General features: G+C 43.1%; 1 protein-coding gene across 3 annotated transcripts in view; it reads left to right on the forward strand.

The window, feature by feature from the left end:
* The window catches only part of LOC126299381 (run domain Beclin-1-interacting and cysteine-rich domain-containing protein), a 134,962-nt gene that overhangs the window by 52,841 nt on the left and 58,624 nt on the right, over positions 1–23,497 (forward strand). For all 3 annotated transcript variants that reach the window (XM_049991246.1, XM_049991247.1, XM_049991248.1), the window contains exon 3: positions 20,513–20,581. In XM_049991246.1, coding sequence (XP_049847203.1) covers positions 20,513–20,581 — 69 coding nt within the window. The remainder of the gene's footprint in view (positions 1–20,512; positions 20,582–23,497) is intronic.

Below are 23,497 nucleotides of genomic sequence, written 5' to 3' on the forward strand. Positions count from 1 at the left end.
TATCCAAAAATTCTGGGTCCGTTTCATAGTGCTCGTGTAATTCCTGGCACTTCAACAAATGCTGCTCCTTCATCTCATTTGTCAGGATTTTGGGCACAGACTTTCCTCATTTGAAGATCCTAAGTTAAAATGGAGTGAAAAATTATTTTGGGTATTTCACACTCCTCTGCAATTATCTGAACACTTAATCATTGGTCCTTGTCCACAAATTGATGCACTTTTTGCACCAAGTTGTCCATTTGTGGTGATAGTCAGCATCACGAGCTGTCATCGTCATTGGACTCCCGACTTTCCCTGAACATCTTGTGCCACATGAAAGTTTGGTTTTGTTTCATTGCCTCATCACCATAGGCTTTCCAAAGCATTTAGCATGCCTCCACCCCATTTTTCCCCCCATTTCGCACATGACTTAACTGCACAACACTACTCCAAAAACTGGTCCATTTATTGTTCAGTGAGGGTGCAGTAGATACATCTGTGCAGTGTGTGGCCTTGCCTCAACAGCTGGATCCAGGCAACTGACACTGTTGTTGTTCCGAAGCTTATATCACCCACCAACTGCTCCGTCCCAGCAGTCAGCACTGCCAACTACCAAAAATCATTCTAGGAACTTTTGGGACAGACGTTGTACTATGCCAAACAACAAAATTGTCCCTCGTGCAGAACCTTTTGTTAGGAAATAGAAATCTAAATTCTTTGATGACAAGCCTGAGAAAGTTTGGAAACTACCCACCATTCTGCTTTCATGTGTAGTATCTGTGATAAGATTCTTTATCTAACAAACTAAGATTATACAGTTGCATGCAATAATTTTGGTGGATGGTCATCAGTTCCAGATTGAACATAAAAGATCATTTTAGCATTCTCACAAATGGCACTTACTCATTTGTTAAACTGGATTTAGCTCATCTGGTGTCCTGTGGGACTTAGGGTGGTAATTGAATGCACCGTTACAGCTGAGGTCTGCTTGACCTGCAGTCCTTCATGATTGATGTCTTCTCCACCAGTGATGGCATCTTCCAGCAGGAAGTCATGAATAAATCACCATTGTTCCCCTGTCACTTTGAGCTATCCTGCACACTGACAAGCTGTTCCTTGTCTGCTCATAATCTAGTTTGTCAGTGCCTGCTGACAGATTTTTTCTGGATCATTTGTCTTTTTCTTGTATTCAAATATTTTGTCAATAAAAAGAATTCTATATTATATAAAATTGGCTCTTGAATTTTGTTTATGATTTGTGCAATGATAGTGTTCTTGATAGCCTATACTGTGATACCAGGTATTTCATGACTTTGTTGTCATTCTTACCTGGTCGTCCCCATGGTTTTCAAAGAGAGGTCTCATCTTCTGCCACCAGTCTACATCTGCTGTACTTAAATCAATGTGACTGTCCTTACTGATACTTGCTCTTATTTGTCCCCATTATATGATTGGCACCTATGGTATACAATGAAAACACTTATTGTGTATCTTAAACACAGTGCACCACAGCACTCTTCCAGAATAAATTCAGTTTTGGTAAAAATACATGAGCCGAAGAAAGCACAAACAATTCAGTGGCCACCGTGACACATATGGCTGTAAGCAGAGATGAATGCATATTAATTGGCCTGCAAGACATAAATTGAAAAAAGTGACTCGGGGTTAATTGTAGATTTGACGCAAAAAGTATTAATTGTCATAAAGCAACTAACAGTGATAAAATCACAGTAAAACATAAGCCACAAGAAATCCTATACACTATTTGATCAAAGTATCCAGACTTCTATTGATGGAAATTGTGTGGGGTGGCTACACTTTGCCTTTACAATGGCTTGAACTTTGCTGGAGACACTTTCAGTAAAGTGTCTGTACTTGAAGGAATGGCAGCCCAATCTTCCCCTACAGCCAAAACCAGAGAAAGTAGTGATGATGGGATCTGGAGGAAAGATCAATGTTCTAACTACTCCTGAAAGTATTCCATTGCATTCAGGTTTTGACACTGAGTAGGCTACTCCATTTCAGGAAGGTTGTTGTCTATCTCACAGATGCTGCTTTTATGACAGGGTGCACTGTTGTGATTATCCAGTTGGTAATCGTCTCCAAACTGTTCCTCTACTGTAAACAGTACACAACACTATAAAATGTGGTCATATCCTTCCAAATTCAGCATTTTCTTAAGCGCAATAAATGGATCACAACCAAATCGCAAAAAATATCCCCATATTGTACCACCACCACTACCACTACCACTACTGTACTTCGCTCCTGGCAATTCATACAGTGGCAGGTAATATTCTCCAGGCATTTGTCAAACCCAGAACCTTCTTTTGGATTGCTACAGGATATAGTGCGATTCGGGACTCCAAATCACTTGTTTCTTGTCATTAAGTGGCATCGCTGTTTACTGCACTGACTGCAGAAATGTGTGGCTTATGAGGAGCAGCCAGACCATTGTCTCCCATTTGTTTTAACTCCCTACGTGCAGTCACTGTGCAGACTGGGCTGCTGGTAACACTTTGGAACTCATGAGTTGTTCCTTCCAGTGGTGCAATTTTTTACAACTACCCTGTATATTGCTCTATGGTCCCTGCCCATCGATACATAAGTTATGCCTGACCTTGGTTTAGCTGTAGTCGTTCCTTCACAGCACATCACCGACAGTTGACTTTGATAGCTTCAGAAGGATTAAAATGTTCCTGATAGATTTGTTACTCAGGTGACATCCAATGGCTAGCCCACGTTCAAAGTCATTGGACTCTTCTGACCGACCCATTCTGCTGTTACCTCTTCTCTAATGACAACACAATAGTCTCCACCTCCTTTTATACAGGAAGGTCCGCCTCGCATGGCATGTAGTAGTCAATTCAACGTTACACAGGGGTGTCCAGATACTTTTGATCAGATAATGTGTAATGTACAAGAGAAATTGCAGTGATACTCACTAAGGTACATAGGTCTTGGGGGAACAAAGGCAGAAGATAGAAACAAAAAGAGTTTACATATTTTGTAAATGACAAATAATGCACCATATGGAAATAATGTGAAGAAATATACACATACCAAAATAATAATTTGGTGTCATTATGTAAAAACATCAAATGTCAAGAAAATTTAAAGTAAAATAATAAAGATGTTAACAATATATTGATGTTGAAATCAAGAATTCCACATAAGCGTTTGCAGAATGTTATATACAACAGTAGACTAAATGTAAAAAATATACACAAGACACTTACATAGATATTATTATATCACTTTTATATCTGGACAGTGTTACATAGTTACCAGCATGTTACTATTGTAAGCTAAGAACTGATACAACTGAAGACACTGTAGTATTCAACATATATTTAACATTTAAGACAAGCTATTTTCTCCCTCTTTGCTTTGTGAGACAAAGTAAATGTTGTTAGCCTCCAGACCCCCCCCCCCCCCCGTGGGCTTGCCACTCTTTGGTGGGTTCGTGCTTGGCTGCCACGGGGCCCCAGCCGTTGCAACATCTTTTCCCTTCTGTGCTGCATGTCTATTCTCTTGCTATTCTTTTTCCCCTCCCTTGGGGAACGTGTCTGGGGTGTTTATGGGAATGTTCCACATTGTCCATAGCTGACATAAGAAGTCTCACCATTGTTTTTCATTCCCTTTTCCTTTCTTCGTTCACTTTCTCCTATCCTTCCTCCACTTAGGAGTTTGAGCTCCTTTTTTTCTTCTTCCACTCTGTGTACTCCTCTGGCCCACAGGTGTGATGCATAACAAGTGACTGGGTAACACGTAATTGGCAAGGGGGGTTCCCTTGTGAAGGGGACACGCCAGTTGGAAGGAGCGTGCCATTGGAGACACTGGCAATTGTGGAGGATTTTCTTGCAAAGAGCAACTCACCTTCGCAGTACATGCTACAAAACATAAACAGAATTAGGCTAATCATTCAAAGAACCTTCCAGCTGCACCACGGTACCTCATGGTTCCACATACTGAAGACAGTCAGACCTTCACAGTGGTAAATTGGTTTGTTATTCAGAAAGTTGTTCATGCAACTGCCGGCCCTGTGAAATCCTGCTCTCATTTACCGAATGTCACTTTGCTTTTGGAGACTACTACTGATTCTCAAGCACAACTACTGCAAGCTTCTTCGCTTCTCCATGGCTATCCTGTTTGTGTCAAGGCCCATAGAACTCTGAATTCTTTCTGTAGTGTCATTTACACTAGAATGCTTGACGGTCAGGCCAAAATCCAAACATACCTCTCTGATCAGGGTGTCATTGCCATCGATCGAGTGATGAAAAAGATAGATGCCTCCTTAGCCTCCACACTTTAGCATTTTCTCGCCTTGTGTAGAGTGGTGCTTCCGTCCAAAATCAAAGTAGAGCTATGAAGTTATCACAGTCCAACCGTACATTCTGAACCCGACGCGCTGCTACCAGTGTCATCGTTTCAGCCACACCCGAATGTCTTGTCGACACCTGGCCAAATGTGTAACCTGTGTTGGGATGTGCATGAGGGCAATTGTCTGCCTGCTTGTCCCCACTGTATCAACTGCAGTGACGACCGTGCCACCGCCTCACGAGAGTGTCTCTTGTATCTTGGTTGGGCTATCCAGTAGCTCTAGCTGAAGCAAAAAGATCCTTACCCAGTCACGCGCAAGTTATTGGCTAGTCACAAACCATGCGTTCTACCGTATGGCTGTTCTTGCTACATCACGCGCCATGAAGGACATGGCCACACAGACATGTGACCTCAAATTCGGTTCTTAGGTTGTGCAATTGCCCAGTGTCATGGTAGCATCACCATCCCCTCATCCAGCTGTGCAACATGCCGTCACACTCTTGCCTCATGGGCCGAAGTCACCAGCTACACAATCAGCAGGTCATATAGGACAGAAGGCATACTCCTGTGAAGACTTCCTACATCCCTCAAGCCAACCAACTCCTGAGTCTTCCTCTGCTAACCAGAAAGGCTCAAAGAAATCTGACAAAGGCAAACAGTCTTTTCCTTCATTGACTCGAAGATCCTCTTGGACGGTGTTGCCACATGGTGCCCTCGTCCGGCCGGCCTCTGTGTCACCGGAGCCCACCACTAACCATTTTTCTATGTTGAACTCTGCAGGCCAACAGCACGAGAAAGTTGACTTTTCCATGGAACTCATGGATCAGGATCCTCCTGCCTCTGTGCTGTGTAGCAGCGAGTCTTCATAGACTGGCACTCGGCAGCCACCAAGGTGACACCTCTTCATTTTTTCCTCATCATGACTCTCCTCCAATGGAATGTTTGCAGCCTTCGATTCAACAAAGAGAATTTACACCTGTTTTACAATTGCAGTGTCCACTTGTACTCTGCAGGAAACAAAATTGTGTCCTCACAACAACTTCGAGCTTTCGCATTTCTTTCTGGTCTGTTTTGACCTTGACCTTCCCCCCAATGTCTACATTCAATCTCATGGGGGAGTCGTGCTGCTCATACAGGACGACATTCATACTCAATTCATCTCCCTGTCTTCAAGCTGTTGCAGTTCACCTTTTCCTTCCTCACTTTACCTTTCCCCTTTGTACCATTTATAACACTCCGTCATTGAGTGTCACCAGGGCAGACTTCCTCCAGATTATTGCGCAGCTACCTCACCCATTTCTGCTGCTCAGTGACTTTAATGTGCACCATCCCCTTTGAGGTTCTGCCAGAACCTGTCAGAGAGGTGCCTTCTTGGCTGACCTTGTTAATCATCTTAACCTCTTCTGCTGTAACACAGGAGCACCCACAATCCTTTCTGACTCCTTGTACATCTATTCCCATTTGGATCTATCCTTCTGCACTGCCCAGCTTCCCCATCGTCTTGAGTGGCCTGTTCTTTCTGACACCTACTCGAGCGACCATTTCCCTTGTGCTATCTGTTTGCTGACTCCTACTCCACATGCGTGCACACCCGAATAGCAGCTTACTAAGGCCAGTCAGTTTTACTCCTCCCTGGTGACTTTTGTCGAACAAGGTTTCCCCAGTTGTGATGACAGGGTGGGATATCTTACAAACGTTATCCTTACTGCTGCAGAATGTTCCATTCCTTACACTTACACTTTACCACACTGTGTCCGTGTCCCTTGGTGGACTGAGGTATGCCATGAAGCAATTCGTGCATGGGGAAGTGCTCTCTGCATTTTTAACCATCATCCTAACTGCCTTCATTATAAACAGATGCATGCACAGTCTTGTCGCATCCTTTGCGATAGCAAACATGCTAGCTGGATTTCATTCATTAGTTCTTTTAACATTTCCACTTCCTCTTCTGTCGTATGGGCCAACCTCCGATGGCTCTTTGGGACTGGTATCCATTCCCCAATTTCTGGTCTGACAGTAGCAGACAATGACATCATGGACCCTGTTGCTATCTCCAACACCTCGGGCTGCCATTTTTGCTGAAATTTCGATCTCTTACTACCATCACCATGCCTTCTTCCATCAGAAGTGAGTGGAGGAGGCTTAGGCAACACTCGTCTCTTCTCAGGATCGTGAATGCAACAATGCCACCTTCACCATGAGGGACCTAGATCACGCTGTCACTTCATCCTGATCCTCTGCCGTTGCAGCACCTTCTTCTTGCGGGCAAGCACTTTCTGCGTAATACATACAAGCGCATCTGGGCAGAGGGCATGTTTCCCAGACACTGGTGTGAAGCCACTGTCATACCCATACCTAATCCCAGTAAGGACAAACACCTTCCTTCTAGCTATCACCTCATCTCTCTCACCAGCTGTGTTTGCAAGGTGATGGAATGTATGGTCGATGCCTGGCTGGTATGGTGGCTCAAGTCTCGCAATTTACTAAACACTGCACAGCGTAGATTTCGAGCACGCTGTTCTGCATTTGGCTGTCTTGTTACTTTGTCCACCCATGTCATGAATGGTTTTCTGCAGAAATCCCAGACTGTGGCCGTGTTTTTCGATTTGGAGAAAGCTTACGACACTTGCTGGAGGACTGGTATCCTCCGTACTCTCTACACGTGGGACTTCCGTGGTTGCCTGCTCAATTTCCTTGAGGAATTCTTAAAAGACCAAATTTTCAAGGTCTTTGTAGTTTCTGCATTGTCAGACACCAGGAAAATGGTGTGCCTCAGGGTTCCATGCTGAGCATCGTCCTCTTTGCTATCACCATCGCCATTAACCCTCTAATGGCCCATCTCGTGCTGGGCATCTCCAGCTCTCTTTTTGTTGACGATTTTGCTAGCTATTGCAGTTCTCCACGGATGTGCCTCATGTAGCGGTGTCTACGAGGGTCGGTCAAAAAGTAATGCCTCCCATTTTTTTTCTACTTAAAAAAATTAAGTTAAGTGAAAAATTTGAATTTTGCGCCATTCCTCAAACCTTCTTCTGCAATCCACTGCAGTAGTAACTTTCTGTGTCAATAGGTGGCAGCACAGCAGAAGTTTGTAAGATGGCCGACATCGATGTTCGTTTGAGACAGTGTTGTGTGATTGAATTCTTGAATGCAGAAGGTGAAACGCCCATACGCATTCATGAAAGACTGAAGAAGGTGTATGGTGTTGTGACAGTGGATGTCAGCACTGTTAGACGATGGGTTCGTCGTTGTAAGGAAGCTGAAGGGCAAACACCGTTGACTGACGAAAAGCGGAGCGGCAGGCCGGTGAGTGCAGTGACTCCACACAACATTCAGCAAGTTGATGACATCATTCGTGGTGACCGTCGGGTGACTGCAGATGAAGTGTGTCGCATTATTTCTCTTAGTAAAGGCAGTGTGATCACGATTATTAAACAATTGGGGTACTCAAAAGTTTGTGCACGGTGGGTTCCAAGAATGTTAACCGATCAGAATAAAGAGGCAAGGAAAACAATAGCCTCCCAACACTTGCAGCACTTCCGTTTGGAGGGAGATGAGTTTCTGAAAAAAATTGTGACCGGGGACGAAACATGGGTGCATTTTTTTGAACCCGAATCAAAGAGGCAGTCAATGGAGTGGCGTCACACAAGCTCGCCGAGGAAGAAAAAATTCAAAACTGTGCAATCGGCAGGGAAAGTTATGGCAACAGTTTTCTGGGATACAGTGGGTGTGATTCTGGTTGATTTTTTGGAGCAGGGATGCACAATAAATTCTGTTCAATACATCACAACCCTCAAAAAACTTAAAGCACGTCTTCAGCGAGTTCGCCCAACAAAATCAATGGCAGATGTTCTTCTTTTGCATGACAATGCAAGACCACACACCTCTGACGAGATTGTCAAAATTGGATGGGAAGTTTTGCCTCATCCCCCATACAGCCCTGACCTGGCACCATCAGACTTCCATCTGTTCGGGCCACTAAAAGAAGCTCATCGTGGGATTCATTTCGAAGATGAGGAGGCCGTCAAAACATCCGTGCGTCAATGGCTTAGGAAGCAGAGCTGTGATTTTTACCGTGCTGGGATACATGCCCTTGTTCAAAGATGGACCAAAACTGTAGAGATGGGCAGAGATTACATTGAAAAATGGCAAAATGATCCTCAATGTTGTGGTTTTCAACCTATGTAATTGCATTTAAATTTCCTGACAATTAAACGTAGAAAAAAAAATAGGAAGCATTACTTTTTGACTGACCCTCGTACATCTGTACTCGTGGAGCATCGACAATGGCTTCTGTTTTTCCTCTGAAAACACCATTTGTTTGAATTTCAGATGGTGCAATTGGTTTCTCCCACCATCTTTACATCTTGGGCCTGTTGCTCATCAGTTCGTTGAAACTACAAACTCTATAGGAAACACTCTGGGTCCTCCGACATGTCTTACATGACAGCCACCTGTATGCGGTCCCTACAAATCCTCAATGGCACTTCCTGGGGTGCAGAACAAACCACCTTCCTCCATTTGTACTGGTCCCTTGTCCATTCGAAACTGGACTATGATTTGTTTATGCATCTGCGCGTCTGCCCCTATTACGTTGTCTCAGTACTATCCACCATCGTGGCATCCATTTGGCCACTGGCGTCTTTTACACTAGCCTGGTTGAGAGGCTGTATGCAGAACTGCCAAAACTACCACTGTCCTACCACCGTGACTTTCTCATCAGCATGTATGCATGCCGTTTGTCTGCCATGCGTGGCCACCCATCTTATGCCCCCTTCTTTGGTGACTCCTTTGATCACCAGTATGGAGCATGTCCCTCTTCTGTGTTACCTCCTGGAGTTCACTTTCGGCTCTTGTTCTGGCAGCTTAACTTCACACTACCTGCAACCTTCACCACCTTGGCTTCATGTAGCAGTGGCCCGCATTCACCTTAGCCTTCATTCACTTCCTAAGGACACTTCTCCAGCCTTGCTCTGTCTCTCTCAGTTTCTCGACCTTTGCATGGAGCTTTGCGATAGTACCTCTGTGTACACTGATGGCTCTCGTACTGACCGTGGTGTCAGATGTGCTTCCGTCACTGGCGCCGATGTTTTCCAGTATCAGCTTCAGGACACTGCTCAGTATTTACAGCAGAGCTCTTCGCTCTGTATCGGGCCTCGGAGTACATCCATTGAGACAGGCTTTTCAATTGTATCACCTGCTCAGACTCTCAGCACACTTCAAAGCCTCTCTGCGCTGTACGCTGCCCATTTCTCAGTGCAACGGATCCAGGAAAACTTTTATTTGCACACTCTTGATGGTATCTCTGTGCTGCTTATGTTGGTTCCTGGTCATGTCACTCTGATAGGAAACGAGTCTGCTGATGCTGCTGCCAAGGCTGCAAGGCCTCATACCTCAGTCCACTAGTTCTTATATACCCTCCGATGATCTCTGTGTTGCCATCTGTCAGGAGTTGGTGTCACTTCGGCATCGCCACCGGTCCTCCTTTCATGGGAGTAAGCTCCAGGTTATTGAGCTCTCCCAATGACTTGGATGAACTCCTCTCGACCCTCCCGCCACGAGGAGGTCATTTTAACTAGGTTACGTATTGGGCACTGCCTTTTTAGGCACCACTTTGTGCTCATTGCACCCAGCTTTTAACTGTCTGCCATTTCCTGATGGAATGCCCATTTTCCCGTGTGGATTTGCATCTAAGTTATCGCCCATTTTAGCAAACGATGCATGGGCTGTCAACCGTGTTTTACTTTTTATCCGTTGTAGCAAAATGGTGTAGGCCATGTAATTTTTAGTTCTGGACCTTCATTTCTCTATATCATATTTTATAGACCTTTCTCCGTGTCCCAGTTTTTAGCTGTCATCTCTTCCATCGATTGGGATTGACTTGTAGTCATTTTTAACTCTTCTCTTTGTCTTCATGTTTCACAGTTTTGACATGGGCTTGTATGACCCTAGTTGCTTTTGCACCCTAAAACAAAACAAAAGTTGTTAGTAGGTGTTGTTGTTGTTGTGGTCTTCAGTCCTGAGACTGGTTTGATGCAGCTCTCCATGCTACTCTGTCCTGTGCAAGCTCCTTCATCTCCGAGTACCTACTGCAGCCTACATCCTTCTGAATCTGCTTAGTGTATCCATCTCTTGGTCTCCCTCTACGATTTTTACCCTCCATGCTGCCCTCCTATGCTAAATTTGTGATACCTTGATGCCTCAGGATATGTCCTACCAACTGATCCCTTCTTCTGTAGGTGTACAGTATAATAATATCAAAATCCTTAACTCTTTACATTTATGTCATAATAAGGCATTATTTAGAATGAATAAAGATGAAATTACTAGATAAAATAGATAAAAATCGTGTTCTTTAGAGAAATTCGTTGAGAGACACACAGACTGTTTCATGCATCGCCTTTGTTTGGTTGTTGATGGCTGAGGTGTTATTGTGGTCACCTCACAGGGAAAAAAAAATTAAATGACTGTGTGGCATTGTTGACCGGGAGGCCCCATCTGGAGAATTTCGGCCACTGAGTGCAAGTCTTATTTCAGTTGATGCCAAATTGGGTGACTTATGTGCCAGTGATGAGGATGAAATTATGATGAGGACAACACAACACCCAGTCCATGAGTGGAGAAAATCTCCAACCCGGCCAGGAATCTAACACGGGCACACTGTGTGGGAGGCAAGCACGTTACCACTCACCTAAGCAGGCAGACACCTCTCAGGAGATTCATATTCAAAAGAAATGCCATCCATCTACCATGTTTAAGGTTTTTCATTATTTCCATAAACTTTTTGAGGCAAATGTGAGAATGATTCCCTTGATAAATACACAGCCCAGAATCATCCCCATATTTGTGCTACCTAAACTTGTTCTCCATTTCAAATGACATCATGAAAATGGCATTAAACTCTAATATTCCTTCCTATTTTCCATTTTGTTATATTTCTACAGTTTTAGTTTTGAGCTCTGTGGTTGCATATATTCATTTCATTATTCCAAGTTTTAATGATTTTTTCCTTCTTTTTATTGCTAAATTCATATTTTTATGAGGGCATGCTGAAAATTAATGCCTCCAAATTTTATAAGACAATATTTCTGTATCCTTTTAAATAAAATGAACCTTATTAACATTCTACACTTTATTCTTCATGTCTTAAATATTTATTTCTTAATGTATTCACCCTGGTGGCAAACTATTTCTCTCAATGAGTGACCAATTTGTCAATAGTGTAACTGTAGAATGTGTGACTTTTTCATGGAACTACAACCTCACCTCCTCGAAGATGTTCTTTAAGTTTTGGAAACATGAAAATTGGATGGGACCAAGTCCAGACTGTATGGAGAATGATCGATGACAGTGATCCCAAGGCAGTGGATTGTTGCAGATGTCACAGTGCTTGCATGTGGCCTGAAATTATCATGCTCAAGGAGAGGAAGCTCCATGTGTGGACAAGCTCTTAAGATTCGAAACTTGATTACAGAATGGTGTTTCCCACATACTGACATAGTTATTTTACACAGTACCCTGTTACACACGACAATTCAGAGCCCTCTAGCGAGAGGGCTGCAGATATGTACACATGAAGAATGTTAATAATGTTTGTTTTATTTAAAAATGTGTAAGAGTTTTCACACATAATTCGGATGTATCACTTTTCAGCATGCCATCTTAATATACATTTGAACAGTTTTGAATAGTTAAATTCATCTGTCCTTGACATTGTTGATATGTTTGAAATGAGATTCGTTTGTAAATTTTCTGTTTAGCTAATACCTTGAGTAATTACATATCCTAACATCACACATGCACCACAAGATCAAGAGGATATGTTTGTTAATAAAATAAGTTATTGTGGAAACATCTACTAGCCTCACCATCTGGACCCCAATATTAAGCACCTAGCTCAGGACGTGCTTTCTGAAATTCTTAAATAATTTTTTACAACAGAAAAGTGTCATTGTGAGATGGTGTTCATAACATTTGATGAAGTGGATACTCTACATACTTTTAGTGGGATATGTGGGATAAATGTGCTACCAATTCCCATATTTTACTAGATAATGTTTTTTAATATTGGGAATTATGACTATCTAATTTTTTTTCAGTTTCCATATACCAAAGTCATAGGCTTGGCTATGTTATACTGCACTGCCTCATGTCTAATTAGCACTGCATATTTAACACAATACCTGTCTAGATTGGCTGTGTTCATGATTGTGTACACACAGTTTGCTTCTGAAATTAATCGCAGCTGATAATAGCCATTTCGGAGCAAGAAGATAATGCTGTTTTATCAGTGCTCAGACACACACTGAGCAATATTTCTACTAATTGCTATATTGATGAAACTGTGTCGTATGGAGCTCAGCCTGGACTTATTCTACATCATTTTTGGTACACTGCAAGGGGTCAGATACCAATTTCAGTAATAGGTTATTTATTTACCTTTTACAAAAATGATTATATTTAGTGTGCTGAGCAAGATAAAAAAAATAACTCACAAAAGTATATGAATCTAAGAAAATTGTTTGATTTTGAAGCTCTGTGTTTTATTTCATGAATCAACATCAGATAAGGATTTTGAAGTAAACAGAACTAGCAATAGGTAGTTTACAATGATCAAAATATATCCACATTGAAGTAGAACTTAAAATTGTGTACATTTCAGTGATACTTGCTACTTCAGAAATGCAAAGAACCCTGCAATTGAAATAACAGGAAAGATATTGTAGCTATATCATTTTCAAACTCAAGAAAGTATCACCTTGCTGAGATTAACACAGAAAAAATTTGTAATTGATAACATCTACACTTATTCGTGAATGTTGTGTGTCAGATCTTCATTTGAATATCCTGATTTACATATTCTGTATTGAAACTACACTGCCCACACACATTAATGTGTCCACCTGTCAAAACCCCGCATAACCACCTTTTACAGCACAGACCGCTAGAAGACGTGCAGGAAGAGAGTCAATGAGGTTCTGGAAGGTTCCAACAGGAATGTGAAGCCATGCTGTGAGCAGCTGCGCAAGGTTTCCCAGTTGAGGATCTGTGACACAAAAAGCTCGATCGAGGTGGTCCCACAGATTCTCAATTGGGTTTAAGCCTGAGGAGTTTGGTGGCCAGAGGACTATGGTAAACTTGCCCTGGTACTCTTCAAACCATGGACATACACTGTGAGCTGTGTGACACATTGGATTGTACTGCTGGTAGATGCCATTGTGCCAAGGAAAGACAGACTGCATGTGGGGATGGACATGATCCCCAACGATATTTGCATACTTGTATTGATCCATTGTGCCTTCCAGAATGGCAAGATCACCAGGGAATATCAAGAAAATATTCCCCAGACGTTGATACTCTTTAACGACTGTTGCAGCCTCTTCGTTTTCAAACATTTCACACTGCACACACCAACGACCATCTGTTCGAGGGAGCATAAATGTGATTCATCTGGAAAGACCAACTGCCACCACTCAGCGGATATCCAGTTGTGGTACTGGTGTGCAAATTCCAGCCTTCGTTGCCAATGAATAACAGGCAGCATGGACGCATGTACCAGGTACCTGGTGCGAAGGCTCGTACGCTGCAACATTTGCCAAAAAGCTCGTTGAGGAGAAACTGTCGGTAGCCCCTTGGTTCATATGCGTGGGTAGTTGCATGTCTATTCACTTAATAGCCGCACGTCTGTTTGTCATACACATCTCCGCAGCCGTTATTCACCCTGGTCATCTACTGCCTGTGGTGCACCACAGCTGTCTCAGTGTCAACTTTGGATATTGCCAGTTTGCCATGGATGGTGTACTTTAACCACAGCAGCACACAAACAGTTTACAAACTTAGCTGTTTTGGAAATGCTTCCACACTTGACCCAAAAGCCAATGATATGCCATTTTGGATAGCAGATAAATCACTTCATTTCCACAGTACTACAACAACAACACCTGCACGTCTTGTGTGTCCCTCTTGACAAACTTTATATAACCCCCCCCCCCCCCCCACTGCAAGTGCTGCCACCTGCTGTCTGTGAGTGGTTATTGCATGCAGGACCATGTTTATTCTCTGTGATGTCGGGGTGCAAAAGTACAAAAATAATGTAGTGAATATTCATTCAGATTTTGGCTTCACTTTCCTGTCATTTTAGTGAACCAATCCAGGCATACATTGTTAAATTCATAAACAAAGCTACCACCAATTTCTTTCCTTATCCTTGCCTAATCTGTGCAAGTGAATATGAGCTTTTCTGGTATTACTTCTTTGTCAGTAAGATATGAGAATGAAGGATAGAGTCAGTGTTTACTATTTCCAACAATAATTTCAAATGTCAAAATTTAGTTGCAGATGAAAGTGCTTCAACTGTTGAAGATTACAATAAAATGGTATTATAGACTGTGTTTCACTGCAATGGCAAAATGCAGCCTACAGGCAGCTCTCCTTTTTTTTTTTTTTTTTTTTTTTAACTGCTACCTGTTCCGCAATGGTATCCCAAAAATATTAAATATGGGCAACTCTTTGGGCCTAGTTTTATCAGTGCCCCAGAATCAAATGACACATTGTGTCACAAGACATAGGAAGTTTTTTTCATCTTGTTCTGCTGTGCCATGTAGCCTAAGTTCCTGGATGGCTTTTATTGACTCAATGAACTGTCTTGTTTCTACCATTCATTCATTCATCATGTTCCGTAAAGCCGAGTACAAACTGGTATACTTATTTTCCTTTTTGGGGTATTGGCATGTTACGACATCCCAACGAGAGTACTAAACCACATACTCCCAAAACAGTGAATTTGGCATCTGAATGTTAAAGCTCCATACTTCTTAACAATGATATGAAATTGCAGCCTATTATAAACAAAAAAAAAAAAAAATGGTGCCACAAAGCAATTATCCAAATGGGACAGAAATTGGATGATGTGACACATGTGTACAAACAAACAAATTTTTACAATTTCAGAATTGGACAATTTATTCATGAGAAAGAACTTCACAAATTGAGCAAGTTCATAACGTGCTGGTTCACCTATAGCCATTATGCAAGCAGTAATTCGGCTGGGATTGATTGGCAGAATTGTTGTATGTCGTCCTCAGGGATATTGTCCCAAATTCTGTCCAGTTGGTGCTCTGGATTGTCAAAATTCTAAGCCAAATGTTCTCAATTTGTGACAGATCTGGTGACCTTGCTGGTCAAGGTAGGGTTTGGCAAGCATGAAGATAAGCAATAGAAACCCTCGTCATTGGTGAAAGGGTATTATCTTTCTGAAATGAAAGCCCATAATGGCTTGGCATGAAAGGTGGAAAAAAAACCATGGAGTGTAGAGTATCATCAACATCCTGCTGTGCTGTAAGTGTGCCCCAGATAACAACCAAAGCAGTCCTGCTATGAAATGTAATGGCACCCAAGACCACCCCTCTGGTTGTCGGACCATATGCCTGGTGACAGTCAAGTTGGTATCCTACAGCTGTCCAACACATCTTTGCTGGTCATCAGGGCTAAATTCGAAGTGGGACTCATCACTGAAGACAGTTCTGCCCAGCCAGTGAGATTCTAGGCTCTGATGACCAGCGAAGACGTGTCTGGAAATGCACTAGGTAGCAGCGGGATACAAACCTGTCACCCACCATACAACCTGACAACCAGAAGTGAGGGTCTGGCGTGCCACTTGATTTAATAGCAAGAGCTCTTTAATTATCATCTGTGGCATCCTTACAACATAGGAGTACATCAACGATAGTCTATGTCCTATTTTGTTGCCCTTCATGGCGAGCCATCCTGGGTCTGCATTTCAGTAAGATAATACCTGCCTGCACATGGTAAGAGTTTCTGCTGCTTGTCTTCATGCTGGCCAAACCCTACCTTGGCCAGCAAGGTTGCCAGATCTCATCCCAATTAAGAACATGTGGACATTATGGGCAGACCCCTCCAACAAGCCATGATTTTGATGATCTAATGTGCCAGTTGGACATAATTTTGCGTCATTTCCCTTTGGACAGAATTTTGCATGATACCCCTCTGGAAGCAATCTATCAACCCTATCAATCAATGCAAAGCCGAATAACTGCTTGCATCACATTATTGATTTGCTTAGTTTGTTGAAGCTCTTTGTCTTGAATAAATTGTCCAATTCTGAAATTGTAAAAATTTGTTTGTCTGTAAGTGAATGTTACATCTGCTGATTTCTATCCCATTCAGATAATTCCTTCATGGTGTTAGAGTGTATAATGTAGTCACTACTACAGCAACACTGTGCACTATACTTAATATACTTGAATAGTAAACCTTGTGGGTCCAGGGGGTAAGAATAGGCCCTGTCGTAAAAGGCGACTAAAAGGAGTTTCACACGTTTCGGCCTTTATGTGATGGTCCCCTGTAGGGTTTGACCACTATTCTTCAAAATTTTCCTTAAGAGCGAGCAAATTGAGGAAGGGTGCATTACAGGGTGCATCACATCCATCGTGCATTGAGATCTTTAGCCCACTTTCTCATCATCACATTTCCATCCATCATTTTCCATCTCTTGGGTGAGGACATCTTCCTGGGTGTGTTTTCCACCATGAACTATGCACTGTCGCTTCCTGCATCGGCGGTGACCATGGACTTCTTTGCACCTGATATCCAGCACAGTAGCCAGTCCGTTGTTGTGGGACCACCATGTACCCTGTTGATTGTAGCCCCCTGACCTCACAGGGATTGCTCTGCTGATGTCTGCACCATTAACTCCCAACGTATGCCAAGGGGTAGATGCCCATCCCCCTGTGGCATTGGGACTCCCGGCAATGGCCATCCTGCCAGGTGTCCTTTGCTGTGGCTGGGTGGCACCCGTAGGGAGGGCCCTGGTCAGAGTGGGTGGCATCAGGGCAGGTGACACGCGATGAAGTGTAGTCCATGATCTCTTGCTGGCGGTGAAACACCAGCAGTCTCTAAGCATTCACAAGCTTAATTCAATGCACAGAAGTATAATCCCAAATCGTTCCCCTCCATGGCTGCACCAGGGGGGGGGGGGGGGGGGGGGGGGGGGGGGGGGGGGGTACGTCAGGCTAAGGATGGCAGCGAATCTAATTCGCCCTAATACCTTGTATGTTCGAGAGCTTATGGGGAATCTTTCATGTTGATGAAACCTCAGTTTTTTGTCGAGCATTTAGAGGACAATTTCGGGGAGCTGGAGGGATTGTCTAAAATGAGATCTTGGTCAGTCTCGATCAAACCAACATCCTCTGCCCAGTCACATATGTTACTCGCTTGTGACAGGCTGGGGGATGTTTCTGTAATCATCATGCCCCGAGCTTAAATATGGTCCAGGGTATCATATTTCACAGAGACTTTCTTTTGCAGTCTGACGACGAGCTGTGTGCCAATTTAGAGCAGTGAAGTGTAATTTCATCTGGCATGTCCACCAGGGTCCGAGGGATAATCATATTTTCACTGATGCCTTCATCTTGGCCTTCAAGGGCGATACAGTGCCCGAGAACGTCAGGATTATGGTCTACCGTTCTGATGTAAAGTGCTATTTTCCTCCCCCAATGCGTTGCTTTAAGTGCCGGAAGTTTGGCCATATGTCTTCCCGCTGTACTTCCAGCATCACATGTTGAGATTGCGGACGCCCATCACATCCCAATACTCCATGTGCCCCGCCTCCCATCTGTGTCAACTGCGGAGAGCACCATTCACCTTGCTCGCCAGACTGCAGTATTCTCCAGAAAGAAAGGAAAATCATGGAGTACAAGGCTGTGGACTGACTGACCTACACTGAGGCTAAGAGAAAATTTGAACGCATGCATCCTGTACGTATGACATCGTCTTACGCCACTGCTACAACAGTTCTGGCAACATCAGCTTTGCTAACCCCAGTCACCTCTCAGAGCTGGAAGACTACACCTGCCCCCTTGATGATGGGGGGCATTTCCCTTCCTGTTGCTCCCACACCACCTACTTTGGGAGCAAACCCCCCTCCAACCATCAGTGACGTCTGTCCCCACTTCTAAGCCAGATAAGCGTAAGTCTTCTTCGGCTTCTCTCACAAGGAAGGGGTCCCTTGGGTCACTCCCTCCCCAGGTTTCTGCTAGTGGGAAAGATGACACCTGCCAGTGGCTGAAGAGCTCAAAAGAAGCTGGTCATAGGGCTTCACGCTCATCCTCAGTCCCGGAGACTGAGCCAGTGAAGTCCTTCCAGACAGGGAAACCCCAAGGAGCAGTGAGAGAAATCCAAAAAGAAGACCCCTAAGACCAAGGAAATTGCGGTGGCATCTGCACCACTGCTACCTACAAGCTCTGTGTCTGAGAATGGGGTGGAGATTCTGGCGTCTGCTGAGGACCTAGATCTCACCAGACCCTCAGACACAATGGATATAGACTGCTCAGGCAATAAGTCGATGGCAGCAAGTGACCCTGAGGCGTAAACTGCCTCATTGAATGTTCCGTGCCTTCCCAGTCTCACAGTGAGGTCATCCTCCAGTGGATTTGCGGCAGTTTTGTCCACCGCCTGGCTGAGCTACAGCAACTGTTAAGCTTTAGACCTGCTGTCTGCCTTACCCTCCAGGAAACTTGGTTCCTGGCAATGAGGACCCCTGCCCTCTGCGGCTGTAAGGAATATTACAGAAACTATAGCGACTATAATCGAGTGTCAAGTGGGGTTTGTGTTTATGGTCCTCAACTCAGTCTGTAGTGACACTGTTCCCTTCAAACGCCTCTTGAAGCTGTGGCTGTCAGAATAAGGATGACGCAGGAAATAACTGTATGCAATGTTATATCTTCCTCCTGATGGCGCAGTACCCCTGAATGTATTAGCTGCACTGATTGATCAACTCCCTAAACCTTTCCTACTTTTGGGAGATTTTAACACCCTTAATACCTTGTGGGGTGGCACCGTGCTTACTGGCCGAGGCAGAGATGTCGAAGCTTTACTGTCTCAGTTCGACCTCTGCCTCTAAATTACTGTGGCTGCCACACATTTCAGTGTAGCTCATGGTAGTTACTCGGCCAGGACTTCTCCCCTCTATCCACTGCAGAGAATATGATGACCTGTGTGGTAGTGACACCTTCCCCATCTTCCTGTCGCTGCCCCAGCATCAGGACCTTTGCCAAAGGTTGGGACTAAGGCAACTATTTCCCCCTTTTTATACAAAGATTTGACTACACTCAGTTTCAAACTATGTGGCAATACACTTTTCTTAAGTATACAGCTTATTAGGTGGACTAATGGTGTGGCTAACTCTTGCTTCCATTATCTTCAATGGAAGAGGAAAAACGTCATTCCAGCCTGCCATTTTTTTATTCATGAGGCTCATTAGCTGCAGAATTGCTGTAATTGAAGGTAGCTTACAACAATTCAGTTCATTTTATTGTTATACCTGCATGGCGTGTCCCATTTCATTCAAATATAATTTTCAGTGGTATCTATAAAGTAACAGTTAACTGTATTGTTGATAACAGAAGAATCAGAAACATTATCATTATTTAGAGTTAATTCAGTATGATTAATCTAGTTTTCATATCATTGTTCATGATTTCATTCACTACTAATTGGCAAGACTTTATGAGACACAATCAGAACTGTGTACCTACTTGCTAATACTTACTGCTTCTAGCCTCCTATCTTTATCATTTAGTTATTAGTAAATTCTTGAGCATATGTCATTTTATGTTTAATTACATTTACACTGTGTCCTATGGTTAATCTTGTTAGGGGTATATACTTTTCCACACTGCCAATATATGATGCCTTGAACCACTGGAAGTTTGAGACAGGTAGCTGACACCCCATTGAGCTGAAAGCTAGCTTACAAAATATAGGTGCTATTTTTAGTAGATGTTCCTGGAAAATGAACCCTTTCAGCTGAAATATTGAGTTTTTTTTTAGTTGAGGTACTGTTGATAAATAATGTACACATGTAACTTTTCTTAAGAATTGAAAAAGTTCGTGAACCTGACACAATGTGGTCAACTTTGAATTGCACCCTATAGCAATTCATACCGCTTTGTGAAATAACTTTTTATTGTCTCAGTTTTGCATACATTTATTTTTATCCACATACTCCCTTATATTACCCGATATAGTTTTTCTGTTAAGAATGTTAAACCTTGGTTATGTATCAGTGTGAATAATTGTTTGTATTTTATTTTCAGTCTACTTTTTCATCTGAATTTTATGTATTGCCCTTTCTATTATTATCATCAGTAAAAGCCAACCCAAGTGTGAAAATTTTCTTGTTGTGTCATTACAGTACTCGGCACTCTATGGATTGGGATTTGAAGTTGTTCCGAAGTCACCAACTTCACTGTTTGATATACCTGTGAGTATTGTGGCTGTATTTTTCGCTTTCATACTTCACATTTGCATCTGTATATGTATGTTTATCTGGATGGATGGGGTGGGAAGATGTAAATTGTTTCATTTTCCACATATGTGCAGATAAGAAAGTGATACTTTATGTAATATACAAATAAATTGTTAGTTCAGTGTAGTTTACTTTTTAGTAATGAAAACTTTAACAACAGTGTTACAGATACATTGTTTTTCAAATGAAATGTTTCTTTGTCACAAGTGGAGAGAAAATGAGCTGCCAGTAGTTTTGGTGGGAAGGGTGTGATGCCAGTTTTTGCATCATTGCCTGACACAATGAGGAAGGTCATGGCTGTGAACCATGTAGCATGTGGAGATCAAAATTTACACTAAGACGATGGTTGAAAATACAGTAGACAGTGAATGTTATGATCGCAAGTAATGTGAGATCTAATCAGAAGTTATGAAAAAAGACAGAATAATTTTAAACAGCTACATATGGTCAAAAAAAGTTCCAAATCAAAGTGTTGGTCCAGACAAGCAAAGTGATAGTTGTATTTCTGAATCAGCATAACGAAGGTTTCAAATTCGAAATATAAACTGCTGAGTCACCCAGCTGGTCAACTATTTATATTCTGTTACAGACCAACAGCTATCTGCCATGATCCCTTGAGTCGCAGCAGCTGAAAGCTGAATTATTTGCCTTACAAACAGCATTGCTGCTACGCTCCAAGTCTGTCTCCATACTGCTGGAATGGCAGTATATTAGATACCCTCCCCTCTAAATGGCCCATAGGGCTAGTAGAGGCTGGGGCGAAACTGAGAGTGGTGACACAGAGGGGCAGGCATCTGTGAAAACAGCTCAGTGACAATAGATGCCATGAGCATTGTAACAGGGATTTTTTCTTCCTGTTAGGATGGAACTTGCACAGCTGTGGGCAGTAGTTTTTTCTCCGCAAACTACCCATATTCTGTTGCCCACGATAATCTTGGCATAATGAGTTGATAGGGGGTTCAGAGGTCATATTCTTGCCTTGCTGGGAGCATGGCCAGGATCTTCGGTGGATAGTGTTGGAAGTCTGGGACTTAGCGATCTGGACCTGATACAGTGAGGAGGCATAACTGGCAGTGGAGGCCATTTCAGGAGGCTACTTGGGCACTGATGAGGCTATGTTGGACATAACATAATTTGACTGCCAGTGCCAGAGCTGATTGCAATGGCATATGAGGCACTCTTGTTTGCCCCCCCCCCCCCCCCCCCCCCAAAAAAAAAAAGTCCATGTGATAGTATGAGCATGACTATGTGGACTGGGCCCTCTGAGTCATTCTCAGATTGCAAAGGGTATGGTGCATCTTGTAGTGCATCACCAAGACTGTGGTCATGTTCAGGTGTGGATCCATACTAAGAAAGGAAACATTTCAGAAGTCACCATCATCATCATTTTATTCACTTGGGCCTGTAAAGTTCCGACCAACTGCTCTGCTTCAGAGTTTGATGCAGGGTGAAATGGAATGGTGGTCAGATGTAATATGCTACTTCTTTAGCTAAAGAAACAGACTCACCCAATGTGCATTGTTGGACATTGTCAGAGGTGATAGTGGTGATGCTCCCTCTGTGGTGAAAATCATTGATAGAGCTCTAATTACAACTGCTGATGTCACTGATGATATCTGTGGGAAATTTGACAGATTCTCCACAAATAATCACATAGCCCATTTGAACAGGCCTGCAAAGTCAGTGTGTATGCTGGCCTGTGGCTGTTAGAGATAAGTCATGGAGGAAAGTGTTGCACCAGTTTCAACTGACTTCACACACATTTATCAGGCTCAGGCTGCATGTTCACTGGTGGGTCAATGCCTGGCCAATATACATGACACATCCTCGACATCCCCTAGTGTGCCTTCTGTATTATCTTGAGGATGTGAGGCCAGATCAAACTTGAGATCACAAACCAGCACACTGACTCCCCTGTGGCCAGTGGAAGAACCTCTGATTAACACCGACTCTGTAGTGCAAAGAAAAATATATCCATATGTCAGTCCATTGTAGCTCTTCTATATGCAGAATCAGATAAACGTCTACATTAGATTCAACACTGATACAGGGGGCATTCAGTAAGTAATGCAGCACATTTTTTCCCTTGGCCAATTTCTGTTGAAAAAATGTGGAATTTGTTTTAAGCCCCTAAAGTCTCATGAAGTTCTGACAAGTGGCAACACTATACATACCTTCACAATAGTCTCTGTAATGGAGATGCATTCCAAGCTGTGAGCTGTCATTGAGTTTCTTTTGGCAGTAAACCAAAGCATCACGGATATTCACAGGCACTTGCAGAATGTCTGCAGAGACCCACCAGTGAGCAAAAGCACAGTGAGTCACTGGGTGAGGCATCTGTCACCATCACAAGAAGATCGCACAAACCTGTCCGATATCCACAGCTGTAACTCCTGCAATGTTGGACCTGTTCATTGCCACAAAAATGCAAACAAACTTCTCCTTCTCTGCAACACAAGGCCTGGCACGAGTCTGTGCACCCGAGAGGAGCTCACAACACTTCATTGGATTGTTCTTCCTCATCCTCCATGCAGTCCAAATCTTGCCCCTTCTGACTTCCATCTGTTTGGCCCAATGAAGGATGCACTCCATGGAAAGCTGTATGTAGATGATGTTGAGGTTATTGACGGAGCAAGGCTTTTGCTCCGACATCGACCAGTAGAGTGGTATCGTGCGGGTCTACAGACCTCCCCATTAAGGGTGCATAAAGGCCTCACATTGAATGGAGATGATATTGAAAAATAAAGTTGTGTAACCAAAAGAGTGGGGAATAATATGGTCTATTGGAATCCTGAATAAACCCAACCCCTTTCTGAAAAAAAAGGCTTGCATTAGTTGTTGAATGCACCTTGAATATGCTTTGAAATCAGT

This window comes from Schistocerca gregaria, chromosome X (genome assembly GCF_023897955.1).
Source record: "Schistocerca gregaria isolate iqSchGreg1 chromosome X, iqSchGreg1.2, whole genome shotgun sequence".
In the NCBI taxonomy this organism is placed as follows: Eukaryota; Metazoa; Arthropoda; class Insecta; order Orthoptera; family Acrididae; genus Schistocerca; species Schistocerca gregaria.